We start from the raw sequence: 27,986 nt of genomic DNA on the forward strand, positions 1-27,986 counted from the left end.
AATAGGATTCCATATCGGTCCGGCGTAGTGTTCAGTCGTATTTTCCGATAAGATAAATGAAATAAGTAGTTAAAACTAATTAGTGTAAATTCCAATAAAAATCACAACATACAATGAGAATTCCCTTATTACTTTTCATAAAACAGCAATAAATATACCTCAAAATAGTATAGGCCCACTGAAGATATAACTCAACAACTGAAAACCAACCAACTGAAACAAACAACTTCCTTTCTACAAATCTAGTTTAGAAGATTACCTCAAGGCTCTTAGCCAAACAATATAACTAAACAATATAAATGTTTACTAAAAGCCAACTAATAGTAGAATATTTATATATTTTGCAAATGAAAATTTAGTGAACACATTCATCAAGGAACACGGTGAAATCCAAATAGGCCAATAACTACCCAGGCGCGTGAACTCATCAGAGATTAATATTTTCTATTGTCTGTCCCCCTATTTTCCTCTCAGTTCTCGAATTTGAACTAAAATAACTGGGAATCCAGTTGGTTCTCAATTGTAAGGAGAGGTTGTAACTACTGACTAGTTTCGACGTTATTATGTCTCACCAAAGCAGTTCATTCAACAACCTTCGTTCGGGCTAATATAGATTTCCATGGTAAATGAGAACGGATTTTCGAAATTATTTCAGAAGTAAATAGTAGAAATTATTTATTTTAATACATTTGTATCACCTCAATTACCATGGAAATCTATATTATCGGCAACTACGCTAGATTTCTCCTGACTAATAGTTCGCAATTGGAAGTGAGGATAACGCCACTTGGCGTTCGCTGGGAAATATTTAACTACATGTACCAAATGCGACGCTGATTGACATTGTCTTCAGTTCGGGTCTCAATCCCGAACGAGGGGTGTAAAACTGCTCTAATGAGACGTAATGACGTCGGAACTAGTCAGTAGTTACACCTCTCCTTGCAACTGCGAGCCATCGGGGTTATTAATATCAACAAAAAGGTCGATAATGCTCTTCAGAGGGGCTGTAATTCAATATTCGTCGAGGCACTATCCAGGAAAGTAGTTGTTTTCCCCTTTGAAGAACGGCGGAATACATTTTTGAAATATTGATTTTCGAAATCAACAAAGAAATTTTTTTATAGCGAACGCTATACATATTGACCTCCCACACCATTAATTCAATGTCAAGGTTTCAACCCAAATGTTCGTGCAGGCCACTGGTATGAGCTCCATGCTTGCCATCGCAATAGAAAAAGTATAGTATACTTGCTAAGTACGCAAATAATTAGCTATTTACCAAGTCCTTTGAGCCCGATTTTAGAAGGGCGCTTTGTAGCCTCATATACATTAAATTACTAAAATATTGAGAAACGCGATAGGTGAAATTTGATCCTGCCATGGTACTTATATATATATATCCCCTTTTATAGCGTTATACGCCTTTGGGTTCCTAATCTCCAGGCCTGTCTATCTTGCCAGTCGTCGACTGCTAGGTTCCTTTCGGACATTGCTCTAGTGATTCCTTGTAGCCATGTTCTAGGTGGTCTTCCCCTCTTTCTTTTTTCTGTGGGTGTCCATTCTAATATTATTCTTGGTAGTCGTTCTCTTCCCATTCTCTTAACGTGTCCGTACCAAATCAACTGTTTCTTTTCTATATCTTCTACTAAAGTTCTTTCTACTTTCAATTGTCTTCTTATTTCCTCGTTTCTTATATGTTCCGTTCTAGATATTCTTGCTGCTCTCCTCCAGAAATCCATTTCCACTGCATTTAAGTTATTTTTTTGCTTTTCTGTAAGTTGCCAAACCTCGGAGCTATATGTAATTATTGGTTGTAAAATGGCGTTGTATATTCTCTTTTTTGTTTCTGGTCTAATATTCTTTTGCCACAGCACTGAGTTCAGGGCTCTTATTACTTACTTACGGTTAAAAAAAGATATCCAAACATGGAACAACAGGACATTCTCCTGAAAAAAGCAATATCAAGAAAATATTATTGTCTCTATGTGGATACACGACATTCCAATTCTTACAGTGGTGAATCTTTTTTTATTTAATTTTATTTAAGGTAAAAACTAATTTGTCCAAGCTCATCAGCTTTTTTATTATATACAAGTTTTTGCCGAAATTCTATTAATTATACTACAATTTTTTGTATGTTCCTTTGTATCACTATTGTATTTCTCAGGCATTTTGGTTTTTCAATGTTATTGTAATGTAGACGTCTTAATTCAAACACGTCGATTTTTATGAACATCAATTAAAGCGAGGCATTTTTGTTTTATCCATTCCAATATGGATAAAAACACTGAACACATGATCTCCATTTATTTGTTTTGATCCATCCAAACCTGAGAATGTTTACCATATGGTCATAATTTGCTAATCTGTTTGCAGTCGCTTTCATAGACTCGCCCAAATTAGTACTCCCATTACCATTCTGTTTATTGTTCAGTTCCATACGTTTGTTGATAATATCTTTTAAACAAGTTGAAACAATCTCTATACTGTATTAAATAAATAATAAATTAGCGGCAACTGTGAAAAAAGTTTTCTCAAATTATGTATTCAAACTATTGAAACAAAACTTTTTCCCAACGCGTCTCATTAACCAGTAAATATTTACATTAAGATAATTCCTTTTGGAAACTTTAATCATTTTCCACCCTCTAGAAAGTTTTTTATTTGTTCCATAAAATGAGCTATCATAAATACTGTTTAATAATACGTTGTTACCTTCAATATGAACCAATTGAAACAAAAAACCAACATTTTTAAAATGTACTTTAACGTTAGAATATCTTTGAAAATGTTGAGAGCTATGGGATTGAACCCATTTTATCATCATCGAATTACATCTAAAATACTGTTTTACTTCGGTTTATTTGCTCTTTTAGCGAACCTCTACTTGGGCACTCTTTTATTTATTTATGAAAAACATTTAACTATTGCTAATGTTATAACATCTTTGGAAGCCATTTTTTTAACAATACATGTGAGTATATTATTCACTAATATTTGTTTACTTTTCCAATTCATGAGATTATATTATAAAGATATGTATACCAGCAGTTGTTTGTCAGAAAAAATCAAGGAAACCAATCAAAGACGACGAATCATTCTCCACCACGAAGTGCCAGCTCTCAAACATCATTTTAAATATAAACGCTTTTTAATTGATGATGAACATCGAATTGATGGGTCATACGCCGTACAGTCTTTGATTGCACCTAATGATTTCTTCTTATTCCCGCAGATCGAAAATAAATTACGAGGTCAACGTTTTTCTACACCTGAAGGAGCAGTTGAAATCACATGTTTTGGAGATACCTCTATCAAAATGGAGAAAATGCATCGACAATTGGTTCAAACGCATGCAAAAGTGTATTGATCTTAATGTAGAATTGGAAAAAAAATTGAAAAATTGAAATTGAAAAAAACTAAAGCCGTATTGAAGTATAAATATTTGTTTTTATTTTCTTCAAGTAGCAACTCTCATATTATGAGAAATTTTCAAGTAATCATAATGACATAAATGAAAAAAATTACTTTTGATAGAATCCACTAACCTTCTGTTTCCAATTTAATGGACTCATGTTCTAAAATAGCCATTTATAAGATTCTGTGGCATATTCTAAAGTAACGAGAATTATGGAAGATTGGTAATAACTCAGAAAATCGTTGAATCTGAACAAGCAGACCTAATCAAAGAACATATTTGAAAGAAGAATTTCAATTAAGAATTGGCCATTATGAACTTGTTCAAAGAGAACAAACATCCCTACCTCTTCAAAGTGAACTCGTGATATACCTTCTAGTTTAGTCGGTATAGGCAATTTTTCACCAAAGGAATAAGTTGTAATCAAAAAAGTTGATTTTTTTACTTCAAAGTATTTGTAAAAGTGATTTAAGTGATTCAAGAGAAACTTCAGAGGTCTATCGATTTCCCAAAATCATTTTGATTTTGAATTTACAAATCTATCAACTCATTTTTCTAAGGCAATCAAACTTATAATCACATAATCACCTCCTCAAGACGCCAAAATTGAATCATTCATAAAATTACTTTCTTAGAAATAAATATTTCTGTTTCAACAATTGAAAATATTGGAAAAATTTCAAATTTTCAAATAAATGCTTTTCAAATTTTTTTGTATTAATAAATTACTCGTATTATCGATAATTGTCCTTTTTGTCCACATTTGCTATACTGGAAAATTTTTTGCAACCTCAATAATTTGAAATGTCGAAAAAGTGATACTTATATGAAAGACTAACATATATTCACAAATATTTCCATAGAATTATTTATTTCAGTTATTATGAAAACAATCTTATTTCATTTTCAAAAACTAATGCAATATTTATTTATTAATTCAAATATTGTTGCAGGTTCTCGTAAAATACACTGTTTTATACAAAAACAGTCATCTTATCAGGTCATTAATTGAAGATACTGAGTTATTCTGGAGTCTTGAAGAATCTTCTTCGGAAGATGAGAAAAACACGGCATTGTCCTATTTGAAACGTTTCAAATTGATGTTCATATACTATTTGAGTTTTGGTTCATTTACATCAATGTTTTTTACTTTGAATCCAATACTATCTGGTCAAAGAATCTTACCTCTAACGTCCTACGTACCGGAGTATCCTCCATATACTATTCTTTTTATTGTGGAAGAGTGCGCTTATTGTGCCATATTTTTCCTCATTATACCATTCGATACTATTGTTGGTAGCTTAACGATACTAACGGCTATGCAATGGAAACTTTTGAATGGAAGATTTCAAGAAATACTTAACAGAATAGTGGTTACTCCCGAAGATAAGGTTATGTTACAAAAGGAGCTGGGAAAATGCGTCGATCATCACAATTTTTTAATTAGGTGATTCTGATAATGAACATAATGTACTTGAAGTTGCTTGAAATTGCATTTGATTGGTCCGTTGATTTAGTACAAGAGGTGTAAAAATATATACTTTAATGAATATTTTTCAACCAATCAGAAATATATCAAACGTATGGAATAAATAACACATTATATTATGTTTTAGATATGTGTCGAGACTAAATGATGCCCTATTTTTTGCTTTAGCTCCATATGTTTTAATAATCGTAGTTTCAAATTGTTCCGAACTCTTTATAATTTCATTGAGGTAAGTATGATAATTAACTTGTTCTCTCAACATAATATTGAACTGAGAATAAATTTGCGAGTTATTATCTGTTAATTCTTGATATATTTCCATACGAAAAGTTTAATATTACTTTCTTATTTGTTTCCATTCTATAAACTACACTTCTTCCGATTTATTTATCTTTTATACACAATCTATATCAGTTACTCGAAGTCCTGAGGTCCTTTATTTTCGACGATTTGGAAATTGATAAACTTGCAGACCACCTTAACTTTTTCGCTTTTATAGCTTATTATTAAGCTTTTCCATCTCAGAAAAAAGTTTTATTTTTTTTATATTTCTAGTTCTGCTCTTTCTTCGAGGAAATCTTTTAAGCCCTTTTCCTCCAGAGCAGTCTTTTTGCCAACAGTAAAACATCCAATGATTATCCCACTGATTTTTTTAGATTGAATGAATCTTATCTTTCTACTTTCTCATTCTAATTGGCCACATCTTTCTGGATATCGAACTTTCACTACTTTTTGATCATAATCGTACTGTTTGACTTTAATTCGGTAACATCGTTGTTACTGTTTGTGAGGCTTCATCTATGTAGTATCGTCATAATTGCGGCAAGTCTATCCGCCTTCGAGTTCCCTTTTTCCTTCGTGCAGGTACGCAGTAGAAGCTTATTTCAGTGTCACGAATCCAGGAGAGTGCAGCTTTATTTGTACTTTCCACGTGGTGGCTTTCGTTACATATTTACATCAGAACGTGTAATCATATCAACATATTATTGATCAATTATCTTTACCATTTTTTCTATATATTCAATTAAGATTCCACATTTAGAATATCAAAACACTGTGGCTATGATATTATTGAAAAAAAAGTGTTTTTGTTTTCTTGATAAAATGCTTTCCGTATAGTATAAAGTATATTGTTTTACTTAGCAATTTTCATAAGTAAATAACCAAATACAAATCATTTCATGAGACAAAGTCCTACCAGAATACCTAGTGTCTATTCTTTTTCCTAGTTCAATGAATGTTTTTTTGCAATCCTCACAACAAAAACAGTTTTCTTTATATTGTATTATATTCCTTTCCATGATTATCGCCTCCTCGGCATCCTAGTAATACTGCTGTGCCGATTTGTTGCTCATAGCAATTCTTGATACCATTGAAATTTCTCTTCGTATATTTGCAGAATTCTATTCTCTTATTTGAAGAGTGTTCTGTTTTTGAAGCTTGTACGTTTCTTGAATAATGCTTTGGGCTCTCCAGATAGATTCTTTTGTTTTTTGGTGTTTTGACCTAGCTATTCTATAAGACGTTATAGGAGATATCATATAAAAAAAGTATGACGCAACTAGAGGTAGAGAAAGCGGCATCCACAATTATTATTAATATCAATATCAAAATTTGAATTATATTAGAAATCTCAATTATATTTCCAAAGTTATTGGTTATAAACTTTCTGGTTTCTCATTCTAGCCCACCAACACCGTTATTGATAAAATGTATTACATACGTTATTGCTCTACTTAATGAATATATAATGTTCTACTGTATACCCGGTCAAATATTGACAGTTGAGGTATTTGAATAACGTCATTTTTTTATACCATGTTTTGATACATTTTCGAATTGTAGGCTGAAAAAACCGTACAATATATATTTGCTTCGAAATGGTATGCAAACTCATCCTGTCTTAAAAAACCTATAATAAATATTGTTACGATGATGAGTAGGAGACAAATTGGCATAAATGTTTCCAAAATCATGAATTTGAACTTTGAGAATATGTTGAAGGTAAAGTGCTGATTATAATAAATTAGGATATTCACAAAATTCTATAGCTTCGAATTATTCCAATGAAATATCAGAAAAATGTAACTTCATGTAACAAGATGTGATTATGTCATACTTAAATAAAAATTTCTAAAGGAGTCACCAACATAATGATTCTGGAATCTTGCAACTCAAGGACATTATTTGATTTATAACGTTAGAATATTGAAAAAACTGAATATATAACATTATTTTCAAATAATTATCAATATTTTGAATGCAGAAACTAAAATCAGCCAACTACATACTGGGTATCTAAAAAAATGTCGCCGCCTCTAGAATAGGAAGGAAACTAAGAAATAATATAAGGTTCAATTCAGCTCGTGTTGTCTAGGGTATTACTGAAACAGTCGATAGGTTAAATGAAAAGTACATGTTTTTGGAAGCCGTACGTCTTTCGGATTTACAGGATGTCTGAAAACATCATTGCTCGAGTTGCTCAGCAACTGACTCTTGCGCGATTTTCGTCTAATTATTATAGGTTCGTTCCAACCCATCAAGAACTGTCCTTGGTGCGGTGACGATTCTGCGCTATAGAGATTACGTGTTTCAACCAGGCGATTGCAGTTATATGAAAGTTCTGTTATTTCATTCCAACCGACTTGGGTATCGTTTGTAACCGTTTCCGGGACGTTCTTTTCGATACTTGGTTGATAGCAAGAACGCTTCCGATAACTGTTCTAAGAATGGTCCCTACTAGTAGATTGGAACAAAACTCAAATATTATGACTCCCTCTTGAACTGGATTCGTCGCGATGTTGTCGGCTGGAACGAACATCACGCTAGGTATTTAGTAACAGAATAGAGATGATGAGTACATGAGTAGATGAGTATCTATTTTAGATGTTGATACATTCCATGCATTTATTTTTGTCTCATAGAGGGCTCTACTCACATGGAGCATCCTCAAAGTTCTTGGAGAAGACGTATTTGTTTGCGTTGCAATAGTCTTTAAGCTGATAGTTGGATTGTGATCAAAGAAATTGAAAATAATCTTCATTCTATTAATGGTTCTTGTGATTCTTGGTCTACCAATATTCATTTTTCTTCGACAACGTAGTTTAATGGTTCTAAAATTATTTAAATTTGGCGACTTTCTTCTGGGAAATTTTTCTGTATAACACGTAACTACTGCACTAGGATTTCTTAAATACTCGCTTAGGTTATAAACATGTGTGTTCAACATTTGAGTACATTTTAAATAACAATATCTATAATTATAACTTTTAATAAATGACCAGCTGAGAGAAAATGAAGATATGTATTTGGAATAATATATATTTGTTAAAGGTTCTAAGAAAGAAAAGCCCACAATAATCATTTTCTAGCATGTATCCGTTTCTTCGATGTGGTATCATTTATGCGACAAAACTTTTTAAAAAAGAAACAAATTCTGGCTACAAAATTACAAGAACCTCCGATACCATCAACCATCTCCTATACATGGATGACCTGAAGCTGTTAGCAACAAGCAAGGCTAAGCTGAGGAAAGTACAAACAACAAAAAAAACTTTAGCTTAGACTACAAGGGCTATACAGAGACCATCGAATAGAGACACTACTACAATTACTTGGAAGTTAGAGAGGGAGATGGAAATGACCGACCAAAAAACCGTAAAAGATGAATTTTTTAGAAGAGTACTGAAGATCCTCAGAACAAGCCTATACGCACACAATAAAATCAACGCAATAGGTGGTTTGGCAGTATCTCTGATAGAATACAGCGTAGGTATTATAGACGGGAATGCGGATGAGATAAAGCAACTAGACGTCAGAACCCAATAGTTTCTCACGATCCATTGAGCACTTCTCCTCGATACTTTGTGTTCGCCCTAAAGTAGGAGGATGAGACGTGAATCAAATTGAAGCAGCCGCAGGAATTGAAATATAAAATCTGGCACATTTTACATCATGCAAAGAAACTTTAGGACCAAGTACAACCTTCACCAAAAACAATTACGCAAAAAATATTGCTTTGAACCATTTGCTCATTGTAAATAGTTGTTCAATGAATTGTGTAATAAGCGCCTTTTATCTTGAATAAAGACGCCGTTCCGAAATTTTTTTCGAAGCAAACTCCGTCTATCAATTTTCTATCAATCTTACAGACGATGTTACCCTGTACATAAATAAATAATACAAGCAATCACAAGGATAGTATTAGACGTATCAGACTCAACAGGAATTTTGGGAAATAATTATTTTTCAACATAATCTATTTTAGTCTATCTGGCTTCTCAAGAAGCCGATGGCAATATTACTTCTATATCGTTGAAATCTATTTGACTACCAAGGTATTTTTCTAAATTTAGGAAACGTGAAAATTTGGAGGTAGGTCATTAATTTTGGTCACTGCAATAACGGATTTGTAAGCTAGTGCAACTTCATAATGGATTAGTGATTTTGTGGATTCTATGGATTGTACAAATAGTGTATTTTCGATTTCTAAAAGGATATTTCATTGGAACAGTGTCATTGGTTGCTAGAAAATAACTTTTCCAGATTTCAGACCATTAAGAAAATCACAACCTTAAAACGTATATTTTACTCTTCACTTTTAGTTAACGGAGATTGATTAATAACAAATATATTGTAAATTTTCATATATATACGAGTTATGATAAGATAGAAGTGATCAAATATGGAACACCACATTGTTTTTGTGTTATAGAAAAAAAAATATTGTAAATCATATCTTTTATTCTTATTTATTATCAATCATACAGTTGCGCCCAAACTCTTGGCAATCTTGTTTTAAATGTATTAATTTAAAATATGAAAATTTCACAAAAATATAAAGGTATTCAAATATGGAATATGTACCCAAATGTGGACTACTTTAAAACTATACGCGTCATACCAATTTTATCATTATGACCTTTTTAACCGAAATAAGTATACAAATTCCAGCAATAGTAGGTTATGGTGATAAACTTCGAAGTCAAGAGAAAGCTGGTACTCCATTCAGCGTAATAAATTTTGGAAAACCTCAAATTAATAGAAGTGTAAGCAGAATTGTTGCGAAATTCAATAAAACGGAAGGAGGAATGCTCCAAAAACTGGAAAACCAGAAATATGTGACAATGCAAAGTTAGAAATTACAATTTTATCTTGTTCATGAATTTTTATAAGATGATCAATACAATAGTGTAGCATTTTTGAACGAACCAAAAGTCAAAAAATGATAGGAATCGTTGAATTGGTCCTAATTCCTTTCGAGGGAATTCAATATCTGAGCTGTATTTGGAACATTTTCATATGGTAGAGCTTCCTGACCTAATGGCGGTAATTCTGGGTTCAAATAATGAGAAAAACTTGGATCCCAATATTTGGTTCCACTACTACATCATGATCCAAATGTTAACCAGTTTGAAGAAAGGTGGATTGAAATAAATGGATTAATGGATTAGTTACCTAGGTCACTTAAGCGTATCCTCTTCGATTTTCTTTGTGAGGATATTCGAAAAGTCGAATCGTCAACCGATTAGACAATTTAGAAGACTCAATGAAACGATTTAGATATGGAATGAAATGACAGATGATCGGAAACTCTGTGAATCAGATCAATCATAGTTTTGGCATATGTCAGATAGTGATTGGCGCTCAATTTAAATAATTTTGTGACAAATAGTTTTACTTTGATAGATTGATTAGTTAATTCAAAAGTTATTACTTGAATTGAATTTATTCCAATTTTTAGTATTTTTCTCGTATTTTTTTCTTATGTGACATCTATTTAATTTTTCTCAAGAAATATTGAAATATCATAACTTTGACCATTTGAATTATTATTTTTTATGCTTATGTCAAAATAAATTGTTTAACGTGTTTCAATTTTTTTTTAAATGAACATTGCACGTTTCGTATATTTTGTGCATTACTTAATCATAACCCTTCATAGTTTTTCACATATTCATTGTATTTGTATTCTTATTTTTTTAGTCCTTTAGAATGATAATATCTTATTACATGTTTTTAAAAACTTTGGAGCTGAGCCGCAATGAAGGTGATTCCTGATTTAGATATCAGAACCGCAAAACTTGACATTTCCAGTAACTTGTAGATTGAGCAATGAATAAAATAATCAAGAAATTGGTGTGTTATTACTCACTTAATAGTTTATGAGCCGAGAGACCTCTTTGTTCTCTGAATCGGAGTAGCTCGGCATACATGTTCGACAATAAATGTGCAGGTGTAATAGGATTTTATACTAAAGTTATAATTTCGACGCAGTGCGGCTCTTAACTTTCTGCCCTTACAGTGTCAAAACATCCTTACCAGATAAAACTTATATTAACAATTAATATTAAACTAAATAAACTGATGTGACATTTTATTCAATCAGCAATAACTTGAGAGCAGAATTATATACAAAAAACTAACTTGTAATGTTGTTTATATAGGATAGACATCTAAATAATTGTAAAAAAGATTAGTATGACTAAAAAAGAGAATTTTTAAATACTTTTCATAATTGCAACTAGCTTTAAATTCGATTGTCCGTATCATAACTAACATCATTGAAAATCAATCAGTCGTAGTACCAATATCCTGAACAAATTTTCATAGGAAAGTTAAACAACAATTTTGTACCTCATAATATGAATGAAAATAATATAATATACAATCATTAATAATTAAATTATGTATGAAACATGATATTTGCAACAAATATATTCCCTTAATCTTAAGAATTACATATACGATGTACGAAAGAAGATGCCTGCACTATCAATATAAGTTGTAGGTATATTTGCGCTTAGTTTCTTTTTAATAATCATAGAAGTTGGTGGTTGTGAAGATTTTTCTGAAAATAGAGAAAATTGAGTACCGAGCTGCCAATAAATATGCTGCTGCCAATTGTGTGTATTAAAAGACCCACGGGGAAAATTTTAAATTGTTTATCTTGTTGATCTAACACATTACTTACACTACCACTACACCAATACTCACAAGTACACTGTCTGACGCGCGTTTCATAAAAATACCATCAACGGTTCCAAAAACTCCAGCTTGGTTAACAAAAAGTTCAATAAAAAAATAATAATGTGTGAGACTTCTAGTAATAAAAATTAACAAAGAGTGCTGCAAAGATCCAAATTATTAAACACATAATACATACCTGATCGTTTATGACTCGGAACAGTTTTGACAGCTGAATTCAAACGTGGCTGTATCAGCTTGTCTCGAGCGAGCGTTCTAAACTGCCAAAAACTGCAACAACCTCCAATATCACCAAAAAATTTTACCAAATTGGAATAAAAAATTATGCATTCATAAGTTATCCGGGCCCTGGGTGGTTGCTCACTTCAAACTAAAAGCGGGTTCAAATGAGCATTTCCCATTCTTTATTAACATGAACTGCACTTCAAATTGTTCGACCATCCACCGTATTTAACAGAACTGGCTTACGGAGACTTCTTTTTAGACATATATAAATTGTAAAGAAGTCTTTGCCAGCTGTATTATGACCGGTCTCTTATAGGGAACGTGGCAATGAAAGATTAAAGTGGACTAACTTTAATATATTATCCGAGCTTCCGAATACTTATCTATTCATCTTCTGGGACTGAAATTATGGTCAAATACAATGTAAGAAATATGTATAAGAATAATAAAATTTCTACTTGCAATAATTAATTGAGATTTTCGGTGGTTTTGAATCGTATTCTTGTTAAAAATTTTAAAATTCATAGGTTGTTGAACCTGCTTCTATAGCTATTTTCTCTGTGAGACTGAAAGGTTACTAAGTTTAAGTTTGTCTTGAAAAATCCTATTGTTGACAAAAAAGCTCTCTTTGTAGTGGACACACTACACTCGCTCTAGACTTCCTAGTTTATCAAGAAGTTATCCTGCTCCCATTTTCCATCATTTCCATCGACCGTCTACTCATAATGTATTTTAATGTGGTCAAAGTCGTGAATTAAGAGTACCCATTACTAGATGGTTTCTTTTAATTCAATTTTCTCATCCAACCAAACGCACATTGTTCTTATATATATTGGTAGTGGTACAGGCACTTAAACATACATACCTTAACCTTTCAAAATAATTCATGTTACTACATTGATATAATTTGTCATCACTAATATTGTCGTCATTTTTAATCCAGTAAATTTGTCGGATGAAAGTCGAAAAAACCACAAAAATATCGTTTTTTTTTAAACTTTAGTGATTATAACCGAAAAGGAGTATTTTTTGGAAAAACTTTTTTCTGACGTTTTTAAAGTAGTACAATATGATACTGGAACTGTCTCTGTAGACCCAATAGTTTCCGAGATTAAGTCTTTCAAAGTTTATCATTTCTTTAGAATGTTATAGTTTTAGTATTTTAAAGCAGCGTACTGAATGAAAATAGTTCTAAGATAGATATTCTAATTGTCCGGTACTATTGACTTATGAATGCTATCGCGTACTCTCATAAATGGAGCAGAACATTACAAAACCTGAAAAAAACATGTTTAAAGATATATTCTACTTTGATCCGTGAAATGGGAGAGCCACTTATGAATAAATTGAAAATAAATTCAAAACTATTATTGATATTGAGCTATACATTTACTTACCACATTTTCTATTTTCATATGGATCTACTTCAAAAAAATGAAATGGATACAGAAGAATATACCTTTCTTAAAAATTTTTGGACATTCCGATCGAGGTTTCGAAATTTCATCCGTCAAGATGATTGTTTGAAACCCAAATTTTCTGATGATGAACAAAACCATTCAAAAACTTGACTTAGAATCATAGAATGTGGTAGATGAATAAAGAAACGAATGATGTTCAGTTCTTTTCAAGTAATTTTATTTGTTATATAAATGATAGATAAGTATTAACTTATATCTAATGTAAAACATACTGCTTATAATTATTTTTTGCATATAAAAACGTCTTCTCTACAGTTGTAGGACCATCTGAAACAATTGTGGTTAATTACATTTTGAAAATAAACCTATAGATAATTTCAAGCTAATTAATTTCTATTTTCTTGTTGTTGATATAATAACCTAAAGAGTTTGTTGAATGCATGGCAATATCATTTCCAGTGAATAAAAGCAATTTTATATTCACAACTCATATACAATATACCTAGTGTTCCAGGACTTGATGCAAAAAGCTCGGGAGCGAGTAGATAATGTGAAAATAATACTGTGATATGAAAATTTTTTACCCATCGTTTCTGATTTATAGGCATTTAAACTATTTAAGTATATTTTCTAAATTATCCTTTCGAACATTTTGAATTTTTAATGGATGCTTACATATGCCTGTGTCCTGTATTTTACGGAATAAATAATTCTACACTACAATCTGAAGGTCATGGGCGGCTCTTACCCAATGGTTAATAATCCGTCACTTTCACAGGGTGAACTGTACGATCTAAAGATAGCAACAATTGTTTTTTTAATCGATTTTTAACAAAAAAGTACTTGAATTATTATTAAAACACAATCAAACATTTCTAATTAAACTCTACACTGTCAAACCTGTGTGTTACGTGTTACTTATATAGCCTAGAACTTATCTGCTAAAAGTGGAAAAAAACTATAATAAATGTTCCAAGTGGGCACTTTGCACTTCTATACACTTCCGAATATATACAAGGGATATTTCTTTAAACTTGGAAGAGCATTCCAAGAATCTGCCTTATAGCGTCACAATGGAAGTTTATTCTATCGATCATTACATTGCTTGTGTTTACGGGTATTACATATACCAAGCTTCCAGAATGTACCCAAAACAATTAATCAATTGTATTTAATTCAAGGCAACCTGGTGGCTATGCAAAATGGATCTCCACGACAAATCCACCTATTAGAAAAAATGTTATTAAGATTATTTTTCACATCATTTAGGAAGTGGAGGTGCTCCATCGGGATAAGCCACATGTCTCTGCGAATTTTTAGAGGAATAACACACAAAATGTGTGGAAAATCAATTTGGAAAAATTAAAAGTATCGCTGACCATTCAGGTCATAATGTGTTTTAATACCTCCTCTTTTTGGGGACATCTTAAAAGCTGGGTATATGCAACACCGGTAAACACAAGCAACGAAATAATTGATAGAATAAACTTCCATGGTGACGCTATAAGGCAGATCACAGAAATGTCCTCCGTAGACTCTGGAAGTGTGTAACGATCTAAAAAATAAATTTTTGCTATTTTTAGATCGTACAGGTTGACCCTGCGAAAGTTAGGGATTGTTAACCATTGCGTATGAGCCGCCCAAGGCGTTCAGACAGAAGTGTAGAATTATGTATTCCGTCAAAAAAAAATTAATAATGTTCGGAATTGTTGTATGTAATGTAAGTTCTGATTTCGTAACGTCAAAGGCCTATAACTCAGAAAGTCATGTCACAGCATTATTTTCACGTCATCTACTCACTCCCGAATTTTTCGCATCAAGAGCCGGAACACCCTGTATGTTTGTTAGGTTTATCAGCGAGGACCATTTGATGATGTGGACAATTTGGAGAGTATTATTTCTTAAGAATGTGAAAAAATTATTCCAAATATGATACGGAAATTAATACAAGAGTTTGACAAAAGCACAATCAAATGTTTACAAAGAGAGGGTGGATATGTCGAAGCTGTAGGATATTGAAACAAAATTTAATTATGTTTGTTTCCGTTCAATAAATATTCTTAGTACGGATCTTTCAATTTCTCTATTATTAAATAATTATTAGGCATGCATTACGTATGAGAATTGCTTGTTCAAAAACTGTAATAAATAGAAAGGTTATTATAATTTTAACAGGCAAGAGAGATAAATTGTATCCAGCCAGAATAATTAATACGGATACGAATAAAACCACTAATAAAAAAGTTTTCTATACGGTTCCAACTTAAGTAGACACACTGTATAAAACAATGTAGCTCGCTACTTCGTTCTTAAATCTGTTCAAAATTGATAAGTAGATGACTTAGTTTGGCTTAAGTTAATACGACCTAGATTGGTTTACTGGTAGGCCTGAGGTGCTATCCTTTATTTTCCATAATTTGGACCAACTCTTCCATATAGTGTTTTTTGACCAACTACAATTCAGATGGGATTTTCCAATTCCCTTATTTATAATTCTGCTTCATCTCGAGACAATCTATTGTGTCATCTCCAATAATTGTTCCACTTTCTTACAATCCTGATTTCAAAAAATGCATTGTGGATTGGATTTTTTAAAACCAATATCAAAAATAATGCTACTGATATTCAAATTTGCTTAGCTCCCTTTTATTCGTTGGGATTCTCGTTAACAAAATCTTCTCTTTATTATACATGTTTCCAATTTATGTAGTTATTTGAACTTGATTCTGAGTAATATGATACAATTTGTTGTTACTAGATTTCTAATCATAAACATCTGTACTATAACAAATTAAGATAATTTGAGACTTTTTTTGTTACAAGATTACTAGATTACATTCCCTCTTAAAAATATCTAAAAGGTTCGCTAATAATGCTTTGTACTTTATAGGTGATGTTTATGAAGATGATTAATAAAAAACGAACAATTGAATTTGAAACAGTGAGCGATATTGATTTTTTAGCTTACACCTATCATAATTTCACCGTATGACTTACCAAATGGTATCCAATCCGTGTTGGTGGGATTGGTTTCTTTCTTAGCAAAGCTTAAAGCATTTCTAATTGCCAAAGGTACCGCAATCGAGAGACATATTGGTGGTTCACCAACAGCTAAAATGAGTCCACGCTTAGTACTGATTTTTATCATATTTTCATAGATATGTACCATTAAATTTTCCAACAAATCATAAACTAAAAAAATGATAAACTAACCGGTATAAGTGAATTGAGAATCTCAATCAATATACTCGTATTTTGCCTAGAAGTAGACAAATGATAGAAAGTTAATATTATTAAGATCATTATGCGAATCACTTAGGCACTACTCAGCTTAAAGCCGGTATCATTCACCTATCCTGAATACAAAGTTTCATGCTTTACCACAGTAAGTACGGAAAATCGTATTTTCCACTATTTACTCTTTGATAGCAGCGACTCATCTACGTTCAGAGCTTACAACTTAAAGATGGTGGTATTCAAAATCGCCATATAAACAGCTGTAACTCATTCAGTTTATTTGCTTCTTAAAATATACAGAATAGCCATCGTAGATAAGAAAAGATTTGATTTTCTATTTTATACAAAAGTAATATCTATTTATTCACTACATTTGGAACAAGGAATGAATAGTTGGTCGATGGAAACCTATATATCAAATACCTTTTGATTTCAGAACACCAACAGGATTTTCACTGTTCTCCGTAAACTTTATTCTAAAGTTTATTGGTATATCCTTAGCGCCTGGTGGTTTATACGTCCATGTTCTATTTGTCATTAATTTGCCTTCAGAGTCAAAAATCAACTCTTCTGTTGTGTAGTAACCAATTCCTATAAAAAATTAATACATTTAAAGTCTATGGATATTTATGCAATCAAAAAAGTTTGCTAATATTTTCTGATACGAATCAATACATTGAATCAACTAAAAATATCATTAATAAATCTAGAGTTGTCTAAATACCTCCGAAAGTAAAAAGAATGACAATTTCAGAAAGTTGAGCAGAAATATTGTTGGTCAAACCTTTAATAGTTTGATGACGGAATAAACGCTTCAAATGAAATGGATCGAGAAAATGGGAAAGTACGTTAATGATTATGTTTGTTGTATACTCTTATTCCGGGAGTGTCCTGTTTATTTCACGTGATGGAAAAAAAATTATTGTTAACAGGTTATATATTGTGATCAAGAGATGAATAATAAGCTCATATGCAATGCAGTTTAATGGTGCCAAATTGTGTTAACCTAATAATAATAATAGTAATCATCTGTTTTATTTCTATAAGTGATGAATTGTTATGAATAAAAAAAGTAAATATAATGTAACGTACTATGTGAAAGTAGTTTATGATGTTAGAATTCATCCCTAGAAAGCAGAGCCTGTCCTTTCCTTATTGTATCTTTCGATGGTAAGTGAAATAAATATTAATAATGTGATATTGTTAAAAAATGTATCCAATAATAAAACTTGAGGCATTTGAGATGTGGCTCTATAGACGCATCCTGAAGATACCCTGGACTGACAGAATCCCCAACGACGAAGTACTAAGACGCATTGGTCGCAAAAGAAAGAAATATTTCACATAGGACACATCTTATACAACGACAAATACCTATTACTACAGAACATAATGCAGGGCAGAGTAGAGGGAAAGAAAGGCATCGGCAGGAAAAAGAAATCCTGGCTAACATAAGAGAATTGACAAATCTCAGCGTCTGAGAATTGTTTCATGTTGCGAGGGACAGAGACGCATTTAAAAACGTGGTCGCCAACCTTCAATGAGAAGACGGCAGGAGAAGTATCCAATAATAAATTGTTGGATACATTTGAAAGCATATACACCATACAAGAACGTGTCATGCAGAAACTATCAATACCATCAATACCTGTACCTCAGAAATAATACATACTCTATTTATTGTTTTGATTCAAATCTTCATATTTCAGGCTCAGGATTTTTAAAAATATCTGTAAATATTTACCCATAACGAAAGCTCCCTCAATTTGTCCAATATCTATTAAAGGACTCATACTTTGGCCCAAATCTTCAATTATGTCAACTTGTAGAATTTGTTGTTGTCCTGTTAGTATATCCACTTCTACTGACGTAGCACATATTCCAAATATTGGATAACTCACAATACCAGGAGATGTTCCATTGAAACTACAAAATTGCACAAACAGGTATCAGTTTCATTGGTTAACCAGATATAATTCTCTTTTTTACAACGATATATTTATATTTATCACGACACAGAATATTTTGTAAATTTATCAATAACATACGAAATAGATAACTAGTAGACATTTTACAGTTCTTCCACACTCTCCATAGTTGTAACACAATTATATATATAGAACAGTTCTGTGAGTCTGACGTGTAATCGGGCTACGGGAAGTTCTCACCCCCAGCGCCACATTACAAAAGGATATCCAAATATTTCAATCAGAATATTCAATATTCAATATTTCAAGTAGAAAGTTTTTCTAAAATACTTTTATTACAAAAATCAATAATAGAAACACACATTAAGTTGATGGGCACTCGGTTCGTGAGAGCTGTTCGGAGATGTAGCTTTTGTATGTTATTACCTTACCACCTGAATGAGTGATTGGAAAGTACAATTACACTTTGTTTCACTCATCAACTTAGCCATATTGTTTGAAAAAAAAAATCAGTGTCGTCCCATCATTTATCTTGTGGGTAAACCTATCTTACATGAAAGGTGCCATTGGAAATCATAACAACAGTATTGGTATCGATTCGGAAGAGTACAGACGTAAACTCGAGGAGTTGGGTCATGGAGATAGAACAGGTAAGGAACGCGCATAAGGACGAAGGAAAATTCTATTCGTATGAATATAAAATCATAACAATTTTATTAGGTTTATGGTGAATAAAAATAATATTGATCATTAAATATATCAATTTAATTCTTATTTAATATATTACATAATAAACCAGGATAGAAGCTTTTAAAAGTGATAAAAAGTTAAAAAAATAATAGTAGGATGAAACTCATTGAAAAAGATAGGAGAATATAATAAACATGGAAGGAAAAAAAATTGACTGGAGATCTGCGGTCTAAATGGGAAGGTAGTGAGTTTTTGATGGGGTGCGAAAAGCGTACGTGCACATTTAGAAAAAATTTCGTGCATCTAGCGCACACTTTCTGTATCGAATCCGAAAGATAGTTTGACGAGTGCACAAGAAAATTTCATCTGCCGAAGTTCTAGAGATGGGCAAACATTCGAACTTTTGAATAATTATTATATTATATCTAAGATCTTCCAAAATGAGCAGTTGTTCAATATTATATAAAATATTGAATAAATATCGATAGAAAAAATTAGGTTCAAAAACTCACCACTCTCGACCCTGGATATAAATAAAATTCTCAATTCCCATTTCATTATATTACCTACTGTCTTCGGTTTATTTTGTAATAAATCTGTAAATTTTCTAGAAATATCTAATATTAGATGTGATATGCAATTTATATCAGGAAAGCTATCCAATTGATGAAGTCTCAAAACAAAAAGAATATCAATTCAAAAATTTCATATATATAGATATAGAATTCAGCCATATCTGTACCCGTTTACTTAAATAAAAAAGATAGAAATGCTATTTATTTTGTCAAGCCTTTTTTGCTCCTTCATTTCAGTTCGAATCACACTATCTTCCTAAATCCACAACAATTCAGCCTTTGAAAAGGAAAATTTTTAATGCTAGACGTAACATATTCCTCACTCAACATGCTTAATGTCTCCATTACATTCCCAAACAATGGAACGAACCTCTCTCTCGTTTATTCAAATCTTTTGTTGGGGAAATTGATCTTAATTTCATAATAAATGAGTATTTGATTAACAAAACTCCTCAAAATGAACATCTCCTTTAAGTGGAGCCCAATTAACTTTTTTGCAGCCTCAAATTTTTGAAATCGATCTTCAATGAAAACTTTGACAACAAATATTGAAAATTAGAAGACTCTCACGAACTTTCAACATATCCTATTAGATATTTTGAATTATCATGGTTTCTTTGGCGCCGGCCGTCTATCTAGGATAGTCACACTTGGTTCTGTCCCAAACAATATTTGGGACTAACAAATAACTAATTATAATTTTCATTGCATGCTACATTTGGAAGGTTTTCACCTGTATATTATGTATCAGAAAGAATTTGAGAAAATTATTGTCTATCAGATAATACTTTTTTGAATCTTATAACGAACACTACAAAAATAACAGTAGCACTTCTTGTAAATTTTAGGTTCTTTACATAGAATAATCCAAAATTTTGTAACATCAAACGGGTACAGCACACAAATATCGGACAGAGCTAAAAATTACGCAAACTTATTCGCAGGGATGCGGCCAGCCTGCGAAGTAGGGCGAAGACTTGAAATCAATCCTCTTATATTCGGTTGGAAGAGTGCGAATATCATATAATCTGAAAACATTGCTTCGAAAACTGCACTTCTAAATATTTCCAATCGATAGAATAATATCAAATAAGATGGCGTTTTTTGTAATTGCTTTACAAAATATTAGTGAATCAAATTGAACTTACTATCCTGTAGCACACAGTTGAATTTGGGCATCAAAACAGGCATTAACAACATCAACCCAAGTAGGATTCTTCATTTTGTCTTTTATTGGTTTCATTCTCTCCAAGAGTGTATCGCATGCTCTAATAACGGCCTAAACATACAATTTGACATTATATATATTTCATAATAAGTTTGATACTTTTTATATATTTTGTTTTTGTGTCAATTATTGTTATGGAAATAATCATTTTTCAATATTTTTTTCATTCCTGTATTTAAGTGATCGAATGATTCCAGTCAGAAACTTTTTAGTTAGTTTAGAAGTTTAACAAAATATTTTGATAATATGTTGGATAATTGGATAATTTCGAAGAAAATCTTGGATTACATAGATTTTCTTGAAATATCAGCTGTGATGTATTGGTAACGTTAATATCTTGATTAAAATCAATTCTGTGCCAATATTTATTTTTAAAGTAATTGTCTAACCCTCTTCTTGAAAAGACAATCACTTTTTTTCACTCGCTTTTTACCTCATCGATCAAATTTGCTATCTGAATATCTATAAACTCTATTCCTCAATTGGTCAAACCCTTTGCTCTAAAATACTATTATTCTTATGACCTCACCGCTTGTACTTTTTCCCCATTGACCAAATATGTTTCTAAAATCGATATGCCCGTCACCAATTATGATGTATGTAATACTCCTTTGTTTTAGTAAATTAAAACTACTCCAACCGACCCCCCAGTAGAAGAAAACATATATCATATCCACCAAACCATCTTTGGTCCTGTTAGCATTTTTCATTTGGCCTCGATCTTATATCAGGTTATCGTGCTAGAAGCTGTCTCTAACTAGATGCTGAATATCACAGTCCACCTTGCAATGATCTCAAGCTCAGCTTCAGAAATAAGAATTTTTCAAGGATATTGTAACCCCAACACAAGTTTACTGTCTACTGGAAGGTTTTATGGTGTAAATTTGTATCTACGAGGAAAAGTTCCAAATAGTTAAATTAAAAAAAAATAGCTACTGAACCACGTCAAATAGATTTTTTGGAACTTTAATTCATTGACATGTAAGAAAAATCTGGATCTCAGCAAAACATATTTTTACTTTTTCTTACTATTACAATTTCAGCAGAAAATGATGATGGGATGGGATGCCGCCTTGAAGCCAGCCCTAATACTAACCCTGTAAGGATTCTAAATTTGGGGGATATGAGTTCTGAAAGGTATCAAAATTAGAATTGAGTAGATCGATATTTTCTTGAGAAACCAATATTTAGCTTAAGCTCTTCTTCATATTGTCTATACTTACATAACAAATAGCTTCACTGGTTAAACTACCTCCAGAACTAGAGCAATTGGGAGCTACGAAATTATAATTCGGTTTTACACTAACTTTGTTCACATCTATTCCAAATTTGTATGCGCATACTTGAATAACCTGGAAAAAATAAATATATAACACCCAATGGGGAGCAAATTGTTACCCCATTAATGTAAATGTTAAGGTCAACATAGGTTTAATATCAATAAATCCTTTACCTTAGTATTAATACCTTGTCCCATTTCAACTCCTCCGTGGGATATAGCAACTCCACCATCTCCATGATAAATAGAAACAATAACAGTGTAGTTTACATAAACTTCCAACACCCATCTTAATGGTACAACGGATAAACCTCTTTTTCGCCATCTATTAGCCTAAAAGTATAACATTTTCTAGATATTGAGAACAATAAACAAGAGGTACAACAAATATTAATATGACTGGTTGTTATTTGTAGTTACATGTTGAAATGAATTTAAAATGCTTCATAGAAATGGCAACGCTTATTTTCATAAGACATTCAATCGGTACCAAATGCCATAAACGATAATGTAGTAGATTCCCTTGCTTAAATATTTGTGAGAAATAAGAATGGCATTCACAATTTGACAGTTTACTAAGTGACGTTAAAAAGTTCTAGCCAAGGTTTGTGATAATTGTTTAAAATACATCGTTTTTGTTGTTTTTTCTTCCGAGTGATATTTGTTTAAATACGACCAAACTATATAAGTTTGGTCGTTAAACATAAAACGTGAAGACGATTTAAAAAACTATGGTGAAAACAATTTGAAATATTTATGATGAAATTTTCAAGAAACAGTTTGGTTATGAGTTGAACAAACAACAATTCAATGAGTAGGTTGAAAAAAGGGATACAAGCAATTCTTAAAAAAATTTCAACCACTCAAAGTACTGAACAGAAAAATTTTCAAAAGTTTGAGGAATATACGGGAATTTGGAAGCTCATTTGAAATTTACTGACCAATACTATGGGAATATTATTGATAATGTGAAAATCCAACATCATTCATCTAAATCTAGCGGCACCAACACAACAGAGTGAAACGACATTACATCAAATATTTATCATAATAATATCTCATCTCATTTTAATATTAATAGATATATACTGACTCTATTTTGCGAAATATCAAAAAAATGAGCTCGAAGAGGAAATAATCTATTGAAGTTTTACCCTGTACAACGATGGTCCCAGAAGTACCTGACTGACCTAGAGATGGCGGTAGTTGCTTGAAAAATACCACTGTATTAGAAAGTCCACAATCTCTACAGTATATATTTCAAGTTTCAAGATGCCACGACGTTTAATATTTGTTTAGTAGCCGTCAATAGTGAACGTTTTCAGTTAATTTTTAGACAACGATGTGCTTCGTGAAGATGTTTTCATCGAGTGTTTGAACAGGTTTCACAGAAATAAAGTCGATTTTTTGCGTCGTTTCATAGCATAAAACGTTGATTCATGACTCCACGCTCGAAACAAAACAACAATAAATAAAATGGACTGAAAGGGAGAACCGTCTCCTAAAAAGGCCAAGTCCGTTCCATCTGCAGGCTAGGTCATAGCATCGGTCAAGGAAAAACTAGCAACGTTGATTATTATGCAAACTTATTGCAACGTTTGGGCCAAAATTGCTGAATTTAAGTTTGAATTGCTACCTCATGCACCCTATTCGCCAAATTCAGCCCCCTCAGATTATTTTCTGCTCCCAGAGTTAAAAAAATAGCGGTACTTGATGGCTATTTTGAGAAGCCTGGCCTTATTATAAAAAGGGTATCGAACTTATCGAACAGCGCTGGGAAGAGTCGTCTATGGAGCTAAAAGGAGATTACGTTGAAAAATAAATAAATTTTTCCCAAAAGTTCTGTATATTCTTTGTTGGGTCATGTACTTCTGGGACCATCCTCGTATAATAATAGAACATCTTATCACAAATGTTTATAGGTTTATACCAAAATAGTTTCAGAATGTGACACTTATTTTTCACTTTAGAAGTCTGACTGTTTGTAATCAAAATTGATTATTTTTTTATGAAACTTTATATTCATTCCATTTTCCTTGAGATTACCATACTCAAATACTTAATTCTGTCTTACCTTATTGAAAGATTCTATGTCTGCTCTCCTGGCGTCAATATTAGCCCACGATTTCAAATTGCTGAAATAATTTGGCATATCTGGAGATAATTGAGTATTAGTGTTCGATAATTTCACTTGTATAGGATCTAAATCCATTGTTAGAGCTATATGTTCCATAATTGCTTCAATTGCGGCTGTACCTTCGACGGTTCCTTAAAAAATATGAGAATAAAATTATTATATTTACTAAAACTCAAGAATTTTATCGATAATAGTTACTTCTTATGAGGATATTTGAAATCTAAAGTATATTATTTCAATAGACCAGACAATATTGTTGATTTAAAAATTAGGATAACGGAAGAAATTAACAATTAACAAAATGACATAAAGAAAATGGATTGTATTATTTTTGTTCAAACTAGATAGTGAATTTCAGTTTTTTATAATGGGAATTCATTTTTGGACTTAATTATTTGCTCAAGATAGTTTTCCGTGTAGGAAAAGGCTTCAGTTTACAGTATAGTTTAGTAGTAAAGTTTACACTGTTTACACAGTGTAAACCAGAGGAGTAATTGCGGTTGATTTTCTCACTGAACGACGAACTGTGAACGCGCAGTATCACAGTAACCTCTTAAAAAACCATTCGTTGAGTGGGCGAAGTGAATAATTCGACCTAAGACAACAGCAATAAAGCGTAACAAGGTGGCTTTTTATAAAATAAATATGTTAAGCCACGTCTGTTGTATAATGTACCCATTATTATATCTATTTTCTCGATTTTAAAAATACCCTTAATCAAGGCAGTGGTTAATGAATCACTCATTTGATTTAGCTATATTATATTGTTTCGATACAAAAAATCGGTTTTTTATAAGTTTAGCATGTAAAACTTAGAAAAAAAATTAGAGAAGCTGCTAAAGTTGCCTTATCAAATTTATTGCCGGAAAAGTCAAGGAAAGTATATAATAAGGCATATGCATTTCGAGGTGGCAACAGGGATTATCAATAACTATAAATAAGTATCATCCTCCTGTAACGTTAGATACACAATATTTGTTAAACTAATACATAATTTTTTTATTGATTATTATGGAGATTATTATAATTTTCGTTAGATATGTACCATATTTAAGTGAACAATAATATGTTGAATTGAATATTTTTTTTTAGCATAAAACAATAGTGTTTCTAAAAATTTAACAAAATTTTCCAACAAAAAACCTTCAAGAAAAATATTCAGTAGTTCTGTGTGAGGTATAGTACTCGCGTTTAATGAGATATTGATAACTTGGTGATTACAGTGAATAGTAAACTTTACCACGTAAATAATAGCATCCATTATACACTATGTAATATTCTATTATTTAGGGGTTTTATTTTTGTATTTTCGGAAATCTTTCACTTTTGGGCATATTGTCAATACAAGCATGCAATATAAATGAGGGATAAGTTTTTAAATCAGGGATGAAATATTGAACAATTTGAATATTTTCTTCGAATTAAACAGAATGCATATACCAACAGAAATAAGCAATCGCCTGTTTCTACATTTCACGACATTCGTATCGTAAAAATTTAACCGAAATTTTCTGGATACAATTTTTTACTGATCTATTAGACAAAAAAAGTAGGATTGGAGAAATAATCCTTTGTGATATGCTGAAAATTCACATACAGAGAAACCCATTTTAAGCAAAACTGTGGTAAACATGCAGTTATTTAATACTAGAAGATGAACTTTTCCCACTAAGACAGCACGAGTGCAAAGGGTCCTAATTTCAATCTTTTCGATTTCGTTGGCTTCACCATATAATACACGTTAAGTAATCTAAAGGAGACTAGGAATTAGAGCATTAAAATAATGTGGTCACGTCCAAAACATGTCGGATTAAAAGTAACTGAAGCATTAGAATAGGAAATACACGAAGAGATAATTCAGCCACATTAGAGGAAGCAAGGGGACAAAGATAAGAGAGAAAAGTCAAGCTTAGGGGTAATGTGAAAAATGCCGATTGTATAAAATGGGAAAATTTCGAAGAAGAAGGGACAGACATCAACACTTTTTTACAGTCCAACGGTTGATTCTATAACACGGTCAAATTAATTTGAGGATGTTTATGAATAATGGTGTTATTCCTAATATATCTTATGTAAAAAATTAAATAACGAGTACTTAGCTGCAAAATTTTTGCAATTAGTTTCACCTTCGTTAGTATTATAGCTATATGAAGTGAAATAATTGCTGTGTAACCTAATTTCAAGCATTCATTCCTATCAAAAGCATTTTAAACGTATTTCAATTCACCTGATACTGATTTGGTACATTAAACAGCTACTATTTTTTAGGAGTCTCTCTTATTATCACTAAATAAGAGAAAAATTGAATTTTATTTGAACTTGGGAAAATAAATGGATATCCAGAGCTGTAGAAGTTTCGAGTCTCCTTGAATAAGAAAAGATATTCCGATGAATGATAAACAAATAAATTCAAAATTTGTTATCTATATCAAGAAGAATGAGAACTCATTGCGTTATTGACACAGCACAAGTGCTTCAGAAATAAAAAAGGACAAATGATTGGGTGTCAATTAAAATGATTGGATTTAGATCATAAAACTTACCAGGTGCTCTTGTATAACAATTGGCGTGCATGTCCGTCTTAACAGCATATGTTGAAAACTCCCAAGTCCTGGAATCATAGCAATTTTGAAAACTAGCAACCATCAAAGATTCAAATGGTTCATTTCCTCCAATACCCATATCAGAATGAAGTTCGGCTTCTAGATATTGAATAACCCCTGATGCGTTTACTCCTACTTCGTATTTTGTAAACAAGGGATAACGTTTTCCTAAAACATCCATGTTACTTTCCAGAGGGAGTATCATATTCACTGGTACTTGAAGTTTGACAGCGGCTAGAGCAGTAGCTGTCGATATTAATGTGTTTCTTAAGATCTTCGCACCAAAACCTCCACCAAGTCGCCTAACTTTGATATTGATTCTGGGGTGATTCATAAAAATTAAAATCATATGAATAAACTCAATATAAATGCTTCAAAAAAACTGAGAAATATATGTACGTTTCCATTTTCTGCAGTTAGCAATGCAATAGGAATGTTATATTGGTGAAAGGATGAGATTTCACATTCGGGAATGAATTTATTACGCTCGAACCATTACAATTTGAAAGTATATTGGTCAAAATATTGGTCTTCCAGTAAAGAAAATGGGGATTGTTGAATGATTTTTTTGCCATTTCATAACAAATTTTACGTACAGTGTAAAGTGAGGTAACTTGATATTTAGGTTTTTTCGAATAGTGTAGACTACCAAGTATACAAGGTGTATCGTACTTCCATAACCTCTCCACATATTTTTCAAAATAGAGGACGCTATCATAAATAATCACATGCGATTACTTTATCGCATTCAAATGAAGATGGTCCTGAT

General features: G+C 31.8%; 1 protein-coding gene across 3 annotated transcripts in view; it reads right to left on the reverse strand.

Annotated features, from left to right (window-relative positions):
- Positions 1-13,740: 13,740 nt before the first annotated feature.
- LOC130896153 (xanthine dehydrogenase-like) overlaps positions 13,741-27,986 on the reverse strand; it is a 47,542-nt gene continuing 33,296 nt past the window's right edge. Inside the window, exons 13-21 of one of the 3 annotated variants that reach the window (XM_057804034.1) lie at positions 27,158-27,537; positions 24,552-24,745; positions 22,652-22,810; positions 22,422-22,550; positions 21,119-21,249; positions 18,522-18,703; positions 17,201-17,368; positions 16,538-16,651; positions 13,741-13,867 (exon numbers count right to left, since the gene is read on the reverse strand). In XM_057804034.1, coding sequence (XP_057660017.1) covers positions 13,797-13,867; positions 16,538-16,651; positions 17,201-17,368; positions 18,522-18,703; positions 21,119-21,249; positions 22,422-22,550; positions 22,652-22,810; positions 24,552-24,745; positions 27,158-27,537 — 1,528 coding nt within the window. In that variant the 3' untranslated portion in view covers positions 13,741-13,796. Of the gene's footprint in view, positions 13,868-16,537; positions 16,652-17,200; positions 17,369-18,521; positions 18,704-21,118; positions 21,250-21,325; positions 22,329-22,421; positions 22,551-22,651; positions 22,811-24,551; positions 24,746-27,157; positions 27,538-27,986 lie in introns of those variants that run through there. The other 2 variants (XM_057804035.1, XM_057804036.1) reach the window with 2 other exon arrangements.

The sequence above is a fragment of the Diorhabda carinulata genome, chromosome 7 (genome assembly GCF_026250575.1).
Source record: "Diorhabda carinulata isolate Delta chromosome 7, icDioCari1.1, whole genome shotgun sequence".
In the NCBI taxonomy this organism is placed as follows: Eukaryota; Metazoa; Arthropoda; class Insecta; order Coleoptera; family Chrysomelidae; genus Diorhabda; species Diorhabda carinulata.